Source organism: Oncorhynchus gorbuscha, linkage group LG13 (genome assembly GCF_021184085.1).
Source record: "Oncorhynchus gorbuscha isolate QuinsamMale2020 ecotype Even-year linkage group LG13, OgorEven_v1.0, whole genome shotgun sequence".
NCBI lineage: Eukaryota > Metazoa > Chordata > Actinopteri > Salmoniformes > Salmonidae > Oncorhynchus > Oncorhynchus gorbuscha.
In genome coordinates, this window is record NC_060185.1 from 89,928,410 (window position 1) to 89,943,227 (window position 14,818).

The 14,818-nt window shown below is 43.2% G+C and overlaps 1 protein-coding gene across 2 annotated transcripts; it reads left to right on the plus strand.

The window, feature by feature from the left end:
- Positions 1–306: 306 nt before the first annotated feature.
- Positions 307–14,818, plus strand: LOC123993679 (acidic repeat-containing protein-like). Of its 2 annotated transcripts, none has more exons than XM_046296074.1 (13): positions 307–371; positions 1,238–1,351; positions 1,475–1,685; positions 2,014–2,080; positions 3,293–3,342; positions 4,688–4,751; positions 4,834–4,913; positions 5,299–5,703; positions 8,937–9,102; positions 10,390–10,537; positions 10,786–10,921; positions 11,456–11,660; positions 13,719–14,818. In XM_046296074.1, the coding sequence occupies exons 2-13, from the start codon at positions 1,262–1,264 to the stop codon at positions 13,948–13,950; spliced, it is 1,854 nt and encodes a 617-aa protein (XP_046152030.1). In that variant the 5' UTR covers positions 307–371; positions 1,238–1,261; the 3' UTR covers positions 13,951–14,818. The 2 variants fall into 2 exon arrangements, with proteins under 2 accessions (XP_046152030.1, XP_046152029.1); XM_046296073.1 differs by lacking the exon at positions 307–371 and adding an exon at positions 978–1,096.

Consider the following 14,818-nt stretch of genomic DNA (forward strand, 5'->3'; position numbering starts at 1 on the left):
TGGATCTGATACTCTGTAATTCTCTCCATCAGGTTCTAGTTTGATCTCATCAGTTGTGTAGGTGAGTAGAGAGTCCCTCTCTCTGTCCCTCTCTCTGTCCACAGTTTGGGTTTGGTGTAGATGTGAGGGCTGAGATGGGTTCTCCTGATCATAGTCACTTTCCACACAGGGAGAAGTGAATATGAACTTTATGAGATCAGCCTCCCCCAGTCCTTGAAGCTGATCTTCCTCCTGATTGGTCCTGAGTTCCTCCTGTTCCTCTTTAATCTGTGTGGGCCTGGGTCCTCCTGAATCAGACTGGGGCTCCACTCCTGCTCACAGTGCTGCTGCTCAGGGTGAACCTCCTCTTCAGATATGGGGAGTGTGAGCTGGTGGGTATCTGATAAATGAAAAATAAGAAATATAAAGTTGCTGATAATTCAATAAGTGTTTTGTCTAACTCTAAATTCATAGTTTTCTTCGGCAACTACAAAATGTTAAAAAGCTAGCTAACTTGTTTATTGGTACGCAGAGAATACTGCTGTGGGATTCAAAATTACAATTGCAGCGTTGCTTTAGTACTTGTATATTTGCAATCGTGTATCTTAAGCTTCTATCTTGCCAAGTTGCCATATGATTGACGTGTGTTAATACAGTTGCAAGTCGTCAATGCAAACCTCTGTGTGACTTTATCTGTCGGTTGAAAACCAAATCCAACAGTCTTCGTAGGCGATCATTCTCCTCCGTCGAACGGGAGATTTCTTGATGCAACTCTACTACTGTTGTCTCTATGGCTACGGATATCTCTAGAGCAGCAGCCGTTAGTCGTTCAGTAACATACGCGTTCAGAAACTGTAGTTTAGACATTTTGAGCGGAATAAAAGTATACAAATTCGTATTATTATTGTGAACAAAGCAACCATTTGTTGACGTAGGCCTAGTTCCGCATCTAGCTACGTCATTACCACTCGTTTTCGCTTTGCCAATGACAACTTCCGGTAAAAAAAAAGAAGGGGAAAAACACTTCCGGTGTGAAGTTTTGAATTTTCGTTGGTTGCTTTCAGTAGCTGTCCGAAACGTGGGCACAAAGCAAAAGCTCTTATCATCATCTTCAAAGGTAACGTTATGTCACGATTCGCGAACATCAAAAAATATATCTTGTTTGTATGCATTTCCCAGAGGGCTATCCAGTGGCAGAGCTACAGTAGCTATCTGGGAATGTTGTTAGCAGATAATAGTTATATTGTCCCCCTTACAGAGAAGATAGACAGAGAAAAGTACCATGGATGACGACAATCACAGATTATTTCAAAGAGTTTCACAGAAACTGGGCTGGTCAGAGAAGGGAGGGTTGAAAACAGCAGAAGAACAGGTATGTTGTTATCTTACTTAACTTGGTCACATTAATCAGAATTACCAATGATTTTGTTATCAATTGCACCAACTACATTTGACCTGGGTGCCATTTGAAAGACATCCCATGTCTTCTTTACAGCTGATTAAGAGCATCAGTAAGACTCGGCGTCTGGCCACAGGCAATCACTCCTCCAGGGGTGTTCAAGACCTTCCTCCCCGAGTCCGGCAACATCTGCCAGACAGTGAGGAAGAGGATGACGGAGGCTCAGGGAAAGAGAACCAGGTCTCCAAGGGCAACAGTTACAGGACCAAGGTGTTGATAGAGTCCAGCGATGATGATTTCGACCAGTGTAAGTGAGGGTCAGTGGGTTGTGCTGCTTGTCTATTAGAATATAAAGGGCTTGATAGACATGTTCTCTGCTTCTGTGCAGAGTGGCTCCTTGTTGCAATTTATATTAAACCTGGATTGATTGATGATGTTTGATTGACTTGACCTACGACTGCTTTCTTTTTGTTCACCTGGAAGATTCCTTTACACCTGGTCCAGAGCTGTATGAGCATTGGCCAACTCTTGATTATGGTTGTCGTGGTGCCAAACATGTAGGTCTATGACATGATAGCCATGCATTGAAATACTGTAGTTGAATGAATTAATCTCCATGTTCTTCTTGTCTGTAGTTCTTGTGGAGCAGGCTACACCCAAAGCTGCTTCTCGGAAACATTGCAGTGCTGCTAACAAAGTCAGGTAAAGTAGTGATTCGCCCAGCTAGTGCTGGCACAAATACTGTGTAACCAACGGTTATGGATGAAGACTGTCGTGAAAATAAAATAACCTTCAAAAAAATGTGTTTGCCGTGGAAAAATCAGCTCACTGAAGATGGGACGGCATTCGTGCGGTTTAGTACGTTTCAAAGATGGTGGATAAAAGAAAATAGTTCACTCAGGCCGTTTACCATTGAAAAAAAGTGGTCACTTCCGGTCTGCTTAATGGGGTGGTTATCCCATAGACACCAATGAAATAGCAGTCTGGTCTGCTTCGTTCATTGACTGTAATGTAACCATAAAAAATGAGGGAGTGGGGTGTCTCGCTTTCTCTTCCATCTCTGTCCGTTTCTGCTGTAACAACGTGATGAAGCTTGTTTGCTCCTTGCTGGAACAAGCAAACAAGTCTTCGATTGCCTAGGCTTATACCTCCCACAATGCAGCAGCAGCACACATAGAAATAGAATGAAAAGAACAGACTTGGAACCTCTAACCCTGGCAATTTGACTGGTAAACTCATGGGTACACTTGAAATGGCTGCCTGGTATTGTGATGCAATTTCCATGGTAATGTAGAATGTTCATTCAAATGATGTAAACTGATGTGGCTCAGGCAATGGAATGTTATTATTGTAATGTCACGTGACTTGAATCAACAAATTACAGCACATATTTTAAATTCCTGCTTTGTTGATATTGGTACACTCGCAATGGCTGCCAGTCCACCCATTATGTCGTCATTGACTTGAACGGGGACACCTGTTCTATTAATTCAATTTCTATGGCAGCAGAGAAGAGTAGAAAATGTAATAAAAAAAAAATGTTTACGCTATTGTGGTGAACGCTGTCATTTGGCTGGCTAATTACAGTCATCCAAAATACCATGACCGTCACAACCCTACTTCCAGCCTATAGCCTTGTAGACTTATAGGTCTCTATTCAATCTGGATAACTGAAACCTTACAGATTAGCCAATAGAAATCTAAATGTAATGTCTGATTGAGGAGACATATGCAGCGTTTACCGTGAACGCAATACCCACTTACCTGGGAACGTTGCGTTTAAATTTCTATCATACTGTAACGCTGAACTTCCACAATACGGATTGAATAGCGCCCTTAATTCCATTTCATCTATCTGGTCATTCAATTGGACAAAATGTGTTGTTGTTTATTTTCTGATTCTCTCCCCTCTAGTGAACCAGTCCTTGTATTAAGCTCAGACAGTGATGGCGGCTTTGAAAACTGTAAGTACCATACTGGTGCCTTGACTTCTGCATTAGTGAAGTCATGTTTTGTGTTGGGGTGAGGCTTCTTTATTGAAACAATGTTCTATGTCACTTCTGAATGGGTGTTTGTCATGTCTAATTTGGTGTATGCAATAAAGTCAAACAACAGTATTGTTTATGACTGTCCAGGGCCCCGGTTTCCTAAATGCATCTTAAGGCTAAGTTCGTTGTTAGAACCTTTGTAGGAGCATCATTAAATCTTACAGATGTTTCCCAAAAGCATCGTTGCTAAAGTCGTACTTCAAAAGGCTAATTATTTACCAGCTGCCCCAAACCACTCTGTGTTGTTAGATTCATCACTTTATACACCGACGATCTCTGGTACAAATAGGATCAAGATGTGTATCATTCACTCTGTGACCGCCAATAACTTCACAACGAAGTTTCCAATGTCTTTGCAATTGTTACAAACAAGCAAAGGATAAAAATATTTGAAAACAAATCTTAAAATAAAAACCGAGATGACTGCATTAAAAGATAAATAGCCTACCTACAGTATAGATTATAGGCTTGTATATTTAAATTATATTGAAACCAATGTTAATTCAATTGTTTTATTTTGCTATTTGGATACTGTCTGTCATTTGTGCCTCTATATTTCATAATGTGTAGCCTAACAAGCCAAATCTGTGAGTTAGTGTATTATTATAGCGTAATCGTTAGAATAAGCCGCCTCAATATTTGCAGCCATAGATGATTATATCTCTTCAGGAGCTGATCTGACATGAGTATTGCGAAATCATTCTCATGTTTAAGGTAACATTTGAATGGAGAAAGCTGTTCTGAGAGCAGCCCTGCTTTTCTTTTGATCCTATCTGTATTGACACTTCTCAACGACCAACTTGTGAACGTTCTCTCTGCGTGGTGTTCTGGGAAACATGTTACTTCTTTGTCCGTTGTAGTAAAGATGCATCATTAAAACACTGGTAAGTTCCATCGCTACCGGGAAACGGGCCCAGGTCTCTTCGATGTCTCCTTACTCATGTCATTGTTCTCCATGATGAAATCGGGGAGGGGACCGTGGCTCGTTCTCCGTCCGTTCATGCATGAGTCACACGCGATATCTCGAGACAGCACTGGCCTACTTTTGCAGAAACTCTGGTGAATGATGGGTGTTGTCATAGAGATCCCGCATTTACTAAATTACACTGATTGGCCCAAAATGGGAGCTTCATTAATAAACAGAAATGAGTGAGTCACAGCAGAAGAGGAAGATGCGAAGCGAGAGGTATAACTGGCGCTGCTGCATCATGGGGGATGAGATGTTTACTGTTCCCCTTTGTCTCGTCTGGTGCCCCTGAAGTCCTGAGCCGTGTGAAAACTCCCAAGCCGAAGCCCAAGGAAGCGGAACGTGGCAGTGTAGACAGGTACAGTGGTTTCAACCTCTTACCGTGACTATGGTCCCTATCGTGTGTTAATACTCAGGTTTATCTCCTGTTTTGTCCTCAGCCTCAGAAACTTTATTGTCGACAGCTCTTCCTCCGACGATGACTTCGTCCTCAAGAAGAAAAAAACACCTACCGCCAAAGGTAATATTGCTGTGTCCCTAATGGCAACCTATTCCCTATATAGGGCACTACTCTATTCAAAAGTAGTGGACTATATAGGGAATAGGGGACTATTTGATACGCTAACATTAACTGTCAACATACATGCTCGTAATGAACTGAAATCTGTTTCGAAGAAGTTTTTTCTGCTCAATTTCAGTTCAGCACTGTGGTGACTTTTCTTCTCATAGCCGGAACTGAAGTAATACCCAGGAAGCCTTGGATATTTTGATATATTGTCACTGCTAGAGGGGGAGTTGTTAGGCCGACAGCGTTACCTACTCAACAGTCACTGTCTGTTTTGTTTAACTCATGGAGATATTATGATTCAGTCCCAACAACAGGTCACTGTGTCTGTCTTCTACAGGTACCTCTAACACCCCTAAGCCGTCATCCTCCCAGCTCCCAGTCAGAAGACCCCTGTCCCAGTGTGACTCCCCAGTTTTCCTCAGCGACAGTGACGATGATGGTATCTTGATAAAGAGCACGTGGAGGACGCGCCACCCTGTGCGCCAACCGCCCACGTCTCGGAAACACAAGGTCAAAGTTCCACAAAGTAACCAGGAGGACATCTTCTTTCCCTCGCCCTCCCCTCCTTCTCTGTCCTCTCCTCTCCCCTCTTCCACCCCGGCCCCCCTTCCACAGCGGACTCACTCAGCCCCGTCGAAGCTGGAGGACTCAGCCAGCTCAGAGGAGGAGTTCCTCAGCTTACTGGACAGAATTAAGAAGAACCACAAGACCGGCAACACCCCAACACCTAAACATGACACAGGTAACTCCCCAACACCTTAACATGACACAGCTAACACCCCAACACCTAAACATGACACAGGTAACACCTAAACATAACACAGGTAACACCCCAACACCTAAACACGACACAGGTAACACCCCAACACCAACACCTCTTTAAGGAATACCTAGGATAGGATAAAGTAATCCTTCTCACCCCCCCCCCTAAAAGATTTAGAGGCACTATTGTAAAGTGGCTGCTCCACTGGATGTCATAAGGTGAATGCACCAATTTGTAAGTCGCTCTGGATAAGAGCGTCTGCTAAATGACTTAAATGTAATGTAAAATGTAAACATGACACAGGTAACACCAACACCTAAACATGACACAGGTAACACCAACACCTAAACATGACACAGGTAACACCTAAACATGACACAGGTAACAACACCTAAACATGACACAGGTAACACCTAAACATGACACAGGTAACACCTAAACATGACACAGGTAACACCTAAACATGACACAGGTAACACCTAAACATGACACAGGTAACACCTAAACATGACACAGGTAACACCTAAACATGACACAGGTAACACCTAAACATGACACAGGTAACACCTAAACATGACACAGGTAACACCAACACCTAAACATGACACAGGTAACACCAAACATGAACAGGTAACAGGTAAACATGACACAACACCTAAACATGACACAGGTAACACCTAAACATGACACAGGTAACACCTAAACATGACACAGGTAACACCTAAACATGACACAGGTAACACCAACAGCTAAACATGACACAGGTAACAGCTAAACATGACACAGGTAACAGCTAAACATGACACAGGTAACACCTAAACATGACACAGGTAACACCTAAACATGACACAGGTAACACCTAAACATGACACAGGTAACAGCTAAACATGACACAGGTAACAGCTAAACATGACACAGGTAACAGCTAAACATGACACAGGTAACAGCTAAACATGACACAGGTAACAGCTAAACATGACACAGGTAACAGCTAAACATGACACAGGTAACAGCTAAACATGACACAGGTAACAGCTAAACATGACACAGGTAACACCTAAACATGACACAGGTAACACCTAAACATGACACAGGTAACACCAACAGCTAAACATGACACAGGTAACACCTAAACATGACACAGGTAACAGCTAAACATGACACAGGTAACAGCTAAACATGACACAGGTAACAGCTAAACATGACACAGGTAACACCTAAACATGACACAGGTAACACCTAAACATGACACAGGTAACACCTAAACATGACACAGGTAACACCTAAACATGACACAGGTAACACCTAAACATGACACAGGTAACACCTAAACATGACACAGGTAACACCTAAACATGACACAGGTAACAGCTAAACATGACACAGGTAACACCTAAACATGACACAGGTAACACCTAAACATGACACAGGTAACACCTAAACATGACACAGGTAACACCTAAACATGACACAGGTAACACCTAAACATGACACAGGTAACACCTAAACATGACACAGGTAACTCCAACACCTAAACATGACACAGGTAACACCAACACCTAAACATGACACAGGTAACACCAACACCTAAACATGACACAGGTAACACCTAAACATGACACAGGTAACACCTAAACATGACACAGGTAACACCAACACCTAAACATGACACAGGTAACACCTAAACATGACACAGGTAACACCTAAACATGACACAGGTAACACCTAAACATGACACAGGTAACACCTAAACATGACACAGGTAACTCCAACACCTAAACATGACACAGGTAACACCAACACCTAAACATGACACAGGTAACACCTAAACATGACACAGGTAACACCTAAACATGACACAGGTAACACCAACACCTAAACATGACACAGGTAACACCAACACCTAAACATGACACAGGTAACACCTAAACATGACACAGGTAACACCAACACCTAAACATGACACAGGTAACACCAACACCTAAACATGACACAGGTAACACCAACACCTAAACATGACACAGGTAACACCAACACCTAAACATGACACAGGTAACACCTAAACATGACACAGGTAACACCTAAACATGACACAGGTAACACCTAAACATGACACAGGTAACACCTAAACATGACACAGGTAACACCTAAACATGACACAGGTAACACCTAAACATGACACAGGTAACACCTAAACATGACACAGGTAACACCTAAACATGACACAGGTAACACCTAAACATGACACAGGTAACACCTAAACATGACACAGGTAACACCTAAACATGACACAGGTAACACCTAAACATGACACAGGTAACACCTAAACATGACGCAGGTAACACCTAAACATGACACAGGTAACACCTAAACATGACACAGGTAACACCTAAACATGACGCAGGTAACACCTAAACATGACACAGGTAACACCTAAACATGACACAGGTAACACCTAAACATGACACAGGTAACACCTAAACATGACACAGGTAACACCTAAACATGACACAGGTAACACCTAAACATGACACAGGTAACACCAACACCTAAACATGACACAGGTAACACCTAAACATGACACAGGTAACACCTAAACATGACACAGGTAACACCTAAACATGACACAGGTAACACCCTAAACATGACACAGGTAACACCAACACCTAAACATGACACAGGTAACACCTAAACATGACACAGGTAACTCCAACACCTAAACATGACACAGGTAACACCAACACCTAAACATGACACAGGTAACACCAACACCTAAACATGACACAGGTAACACCAACACCTAAACATGACACAGGTAACACCAACACCTAAACATGACACAGGTAACACCAACACCTAAACATGACACAGGTAACACCCCAACACCTAAACATGACACAGGTAACACCCCAACACCTAAACATGACACAGGTAACACCCCAACACCTAAACAGTAAGTGGGGTGGCACATACCTAAAAAATATTTTAAAAACTTGTCCCAGGAGTTGGATCAGAGAGGGTAACGTAACAAAGTAAATATGCACGATGGTATAATGCTCCCAAAGTGTTTAAATATAACTCCTATATTTCTGTTCAGACCATGTCCACCCACAAGGCTTCTTTCTGCCAGCTGTGGTTTTTAATTGGTACATTTCCTTTTTTGTTTCTGTATCACTTCCTCTCATTGGCTGCATCCTCGTGTGTGAATCCAGGGCCCAATCAGAAGCCCCCCCTGTCAGCTCCACGGCCCAAAGCCTCGAAAGAGGCCGGCCCTCGGCCGGTAGGGAGAACTCCATTGGTTCTGAAGACTGCAGCGAGGCTGCTTGTCTCTAAACCCACAGAGACCAGACTTCAGACCAGCAGCATTTCCTTCTCCAGGTAATATTAAGCAGGCCCTAGGACTGTACCTCAATACTCTACTGAACAGGGCCTAGGGCTGTACCTCAATACTCTACTGAACATGGCCTAGGATGGGCTATACCTCAATACTCTACTGAACAGGCCCTAGGACTGTACCTCAATACTCTACTGGGCTGTACCTCAATACTCTACTGAACAGGGCCTAGGATGGGCTGTAGCTCAATACTCTACTGAACAGGGCCTAGGATGGGCTGTACCTCAATACTCTACTGAACAGGGCCTAGGATGGGCTGTACCTCAATACTCTACTGAACAGGGCCTAGGGCTGTACCTCAATACTCTACTGAACAGGGCCTAGGACAGGGTATACCTCACTCTACTGAACAGGGCCTAGGATGGGCTGTACCTCAATACTCTACTGAACAGGGCCTAGGGCTGTACCTCAATACTCTACTGGGCTGTACCTCAATACTCTACTGAACAGGGCCTAGGGCTGTACCTCAATACTCTACTGAACAGGGCCTAGGACAGGATGTAGATCAATATTCTACTGAACAGGGCCTAGGGCTGTTCCTCAGTACTCTACTGAACAGGGCCTAGGGCAGTGTGTTCCTCAATACTCTACTGAACAGGTCCTAGGGCAGGGTGTTCCTCAATACTCTACTGAACGGGGCCTAGGACTGTACCTCATTACTCTACTGAACAGGCCCTAGGACTGTACCTCATTACTCTACTGAACAGGCCCTAGGGCTGTACCTCAATACTCTACTGAACAGGGCCTAGGACTGTACCTCATTACTCTACTGAACAGGCCCTAGGACTGTACCTCATTACTCTACTGAACAGGCCCTAGGACAGGGTGTTGATCAATGTTTCTCTCCTCAGGGTGTCAGACTCCAGGCTGTGTTTCTCTCCTCAGTGTATCTGCAGGGTGTCAGACACCTGGGTGTTTCTCTCCTCAGTGTCTCAGCAGGGTGTCTGACTCCTGGGTGTTTCTCTCCTCAGTGTATCAGCAGGGTGTCTGACTCCTGGGTGTTTCTCTCTCAGTGTATCAGCAGGGTGTCTGACTCCTGGGTGTCTCTCTCCTCAGTGTATCAGCAGGGTGTCTGACTCCTGGGTGTTTCTCTCCTCAGTGTATCAGCAGGGTGTCTGACTCCTGGGTGTTTCTCTCCTCAGTGTATCAGCAGGGTGTCTGACTCCTGGGTGTTTCTCTCCTCAGTGTCTCAGCAGGGTGTCTGACTCCTGGGTGTTTCTCTCCTCAGTGTATCAGCAGGGTGTCTGACTCCTGGGTGTTTCTCTCCTCAGTGTATCAGCAGGGTGTATGACTCCTGGGTGTTTCCTCCAGTCTCTGTCTGGACCAGGCTCCAGCTACAGCCACAACTTCAAACAGACCAAGGAGGAGCTCACCAGCAAACTGTATCGCCTGTACAACACCAGCGTGTTCGACAACAAGGTATGCACACACACACTTTAAGCATACATAGGCTATACAGGTTTAAATATACAGGTTATAAGCATACATGGGCTATAGTGTTAAACACACAGGTTATAAGCATACATTTACCACCATATCGCTTGGAGAGTGATGAAGATGCCATCTTATTCAGTGTTTTGCGTTGACCTACACCATAACATCATGTGACCTGGGATTATCTTGCATGTTTTACCTCTTCTTTCCTTTGTAACGTCTTTGTTCCCCAGCTGCCCAGTAACATGTCAGTGAGCTGGAATAACAAGATGAGAAAGACTGCTGGCTACTGCGTCACAGGGCAGGAGAGAAGAGGAGGGAACCGATACGCCCGTATCCAACTCTCGGAGAAAGTCTGTGACTCTGCAGGTAAGGCTTCACTGGTTGAAGAACTAATGACATGAGATTAAATCTATCTGGTTATAATGTTGAAATTAGGTTCTGGTGAAAGTCATTTAAAGTCAAACTTGAATTTGAACAGCCAGTGTCTGTATTATTAAACCTGTGTAAAAAGTATCCTGCTTTCTCTCCCAACTTGCCTCGTTCTCACCCATCCTTCCTCTCTCTCCCACTCCCTCTCTCCTCCCACTCCCTCTCTCCTCCCACTCCCTTTCTCCTCCCACTCCCTTTCTCCTCCCACTCCCTTTCTCCTCCCACTCCCTTTCTCCTCCCACTCCCTTTCTCCTCCCACTCCCACTCCTTCTCTCCTCCCACTCACTCTCTCCTCCCACTTCCTTTCTCTCTCTCTCTCTCTCTCCCACTGCCCCTCTCTCCCCTCTCTCTCCCATCCTTCCTCTCTCTCTCCCATCCTTCCTCTCTCTCTCCCATCCTTCCTCTCTCTCCCATTCCCCCCTTGTCTCTTCTTTTCTCTCCCGCGTTACTTTCCGTCCTCCCTCTTGCCAGACCGCCTGCGGGACACATTGGTTCATGAGATGTGCCACGCTGCCACCTGGTTGATCAACGGTGTGAGGGATGGGCACGGCCCCTTCTGGAAGCTGTACGCCCGCAAGGCCACGCTGGCACACCCCGAGTTGCCTGTGGTCACCCGCTGCCACAGCTACGACATTAACTACAAGTACCAGTACCAGTGCAGCTGCTGCAAAAACAGGTACAGTACCAGTACCAGTCAAAAGTTTAATTCCAGGGTTTTTCTTTATTGGACTATTTTCTACATTGTAGAATAATAGTGAAGATATCAGAACTGTGAAATAACACATATGGAATCATGTTGTAACCATAAAAGTGTTAAACAATTCAAAATATTGAATTTTTTTAGATTCTTGAAAGTAGCCAAACTTTGCCTTGATGACAGCTTTGCACACTCTTGGCATTCTCTCAAACACCTGGAATGCATTTAAATTCATTTCAATTAACAGATGTTCCATGTTAAGTTAATTTGTGGAATTTTTTTCTTTCCTTAATTAATGTGTTTGAGCCAATCAGTTGTGTTGTGACAAGGTATGGGGTGGTATACAGAATATAGCCCTATTTGGTAAAAGACCAAGTCTATATTATGGCAAGAACAGCTCAAATTATTAAAGAGAAACGACAGTCCATCATTACGTTAAGACATGAAGGTCAGTCAATCCGGAAAATTTCAAGAACTTTTAAAGTTTCTTCAAGTGCAGTCGCAAAAACCATCAAGTGCTATGATGAAACTGGCTCTCATGAGGACCAACACAGGAAAGGAAGACCAAGAGTTACATCTGCTGCAGAGGATAAATTCATTAGAGCTAACTGCACCTCAGATTGCAGCCCAAATAAATGCTTCAGAGTTCAAGTAACATCTCAACATCAACTGTTCAGAGGAGACTGTGTGAATCAGGACTTCATGGTTGAATTGCTGCAAAGAAACCACGACTAAAGGACACCAATAAGAAGAGACTTGCTTGATGGCTAAACTGTTAAACCACTTGATGGCTAAACTGTTAAACCTATCGATGGCTAAACTCTTAAACCTATCGATGGCTAAACTCCATCCTATTGATGGCTAAACTCTTAAACCTATCGATGGCTAAACTGTTAAACCTATTGATGGCTAAACTGTTAAACCTATCGATGGCTAAACTGTTAAACCACTTGATGGCTAAACTGTTAAACCACTTGATGGCTAAACTGTTAAACCACTTGATGGCTAAACTCTTAAACCTATTGATGGCTAAACTCCATCCTATTGATGGCTAAACTCCATCCTATTGATGGCTAAACTCTTAAACCTAATGATGGCTAAACTCTTAAACCTATCGATGGCTAAACTCTTAAACCTATCGATGGCTAAACTCTTAAACCTATCGATGGCTAAACTCCATCCTATTGATGGCTAAACTCTATCCTATCGATGGCTAAACTGTTAAACCACTTGATGGCTAAACTCTTAAACCTATCGATGGCTAAACTGTTAAACCTATTGATGGCTAAACTGTTAAACCACTTGATGGCTAAACTCTTAAACCTATCGATGGCTAAACTGTTAAACCTATTGATGGCTAAACTGTTAAACATATTGATGGCTAAACTCTTAAACCTATTGATGGCTAAACTCCATCCTATTGATGGCTAAACTGTTAAACCTATTGATGGCTAAACTGTTAAACCTATTGATGGCTAAAGTCTTAAACCTATTGATGGCTAAACTCCATCCTATTGATGGCTAAACTCCATCCTATTGATGGCTAAACTCCATCCTATTGATGGCTAAACTTCATCCTATTGATGGCTAAACTCTTAAACCTAATGATGGCTAAACTCCATCCTATTGATGGCTAAACTCTTAAACCTATTGATGGCTAAACTCTTAAACCTATTGATGGCTAAACTCTTAAACCTATTGATGGCTAAACTCCATCCTATTGATGGCTAAACTCCATCCTATTGATGGCTAAACTCCATCCTATTGATGGCTAAACTCTATCCTATTGATGGCTAAACTGTTAAACCTATTGATGGCTAAACTGTTAAACCTATTGATGGCTAAACTGTTAAACCTATTGATGGCTAAACTCTTAAACCTATTGATGGCTAAACTCCATCCTAATGATGGCTAAACTCTTAAACCTATTGATGGCTAAACTGTTAAACCTATTGATGGCTAAACTCTTAAACCTATTGATGGCTAAACTCCATCCTATTGATGGCTAAACTGTTCTCTTCTTCCTGCCCTCTGTAGACTCGGTCGCCACTCTAAGTCTCTGGACACCGAGAGGTTTGTGTGTGCCCTCTGTACGGGTCAGCTGGTCCTGCTCAACCCCTCCAAGCCCCGGGCACCCACGCCCTTCGCCAACTTCGTCAAGGAGAACTATGGTAGAGTTCGCCAAAACCTGGTGGGTCAGAGCCATGGTGAGGTAATGAGGAAACTCAGTGTTGACTTTGCCACCAAGACCAAGCTCAGCCAGAACTGAGAGGGATCAGCTGTCCCTATATTTCACTAACTGTATCCTTGGCTTGAAGAATTTCACTGGTCTCACATTATTTGATAGGTGTGAAAGAGATGAGGTGGATTCATTCTGAGGCAGTTGGAGGGCGTGGTTGCATGGACCTGGATTAGCACTACACTGCTCTTGTCTCAGACTATAAAGCCCTCAGGATCTTAATAATGAGACATGTTTTTTGTTCAGGAGTAGCCGTAAAAACCCTCGCTGAACATGCATTCTCCTGTTAATTCCTTGACGGTTTCCACTGCTCTGATTTGAAGCAATGATGGGATCCTTCTCTTTCAACCATCCTAATGTGTAAGATTAGTGGGATCTTCAAGTTGATAGGTCTTAAATACCTCTGTGGTTATATCAGGTTTTCAGAGGCAGCTATGGTGAGTCTGTCATTCCTTACCTCTAACTGGAGTCTCACCATTACAGTGAAGTGTTGCTAAGAGACACACTGCACAGTGACTAAAGGAAAGGTGAATCAGTCATATATTGTTGTGTCAAGCCTGCCTGTGACATGGTTTTATACCATTCAAATATCATTTGGGGGCTTTAGTGATGTTAACATATGGTGACAAACTGTTTTGAATGACTGACTTGAAATTTGAATCAGTGAAAATTATTTTTGTAATATATTTTCAGGTATAGTTTTGTTCCATTAAATTTGATTCAGTGCGTAACAGGCAGATGTGGCAACTTCTCATTCATGCGAGGGGAAATATATGTTAAAAAATTAACGTTTGTCTTAATGTGTTTTTTTTTCTTCATGTTTTGTTGTTGATAACGTTACAATGTTTTAATAAAAGATTTGATGTTGTACACGTCGGTGTCAACTCTGCAATATAAA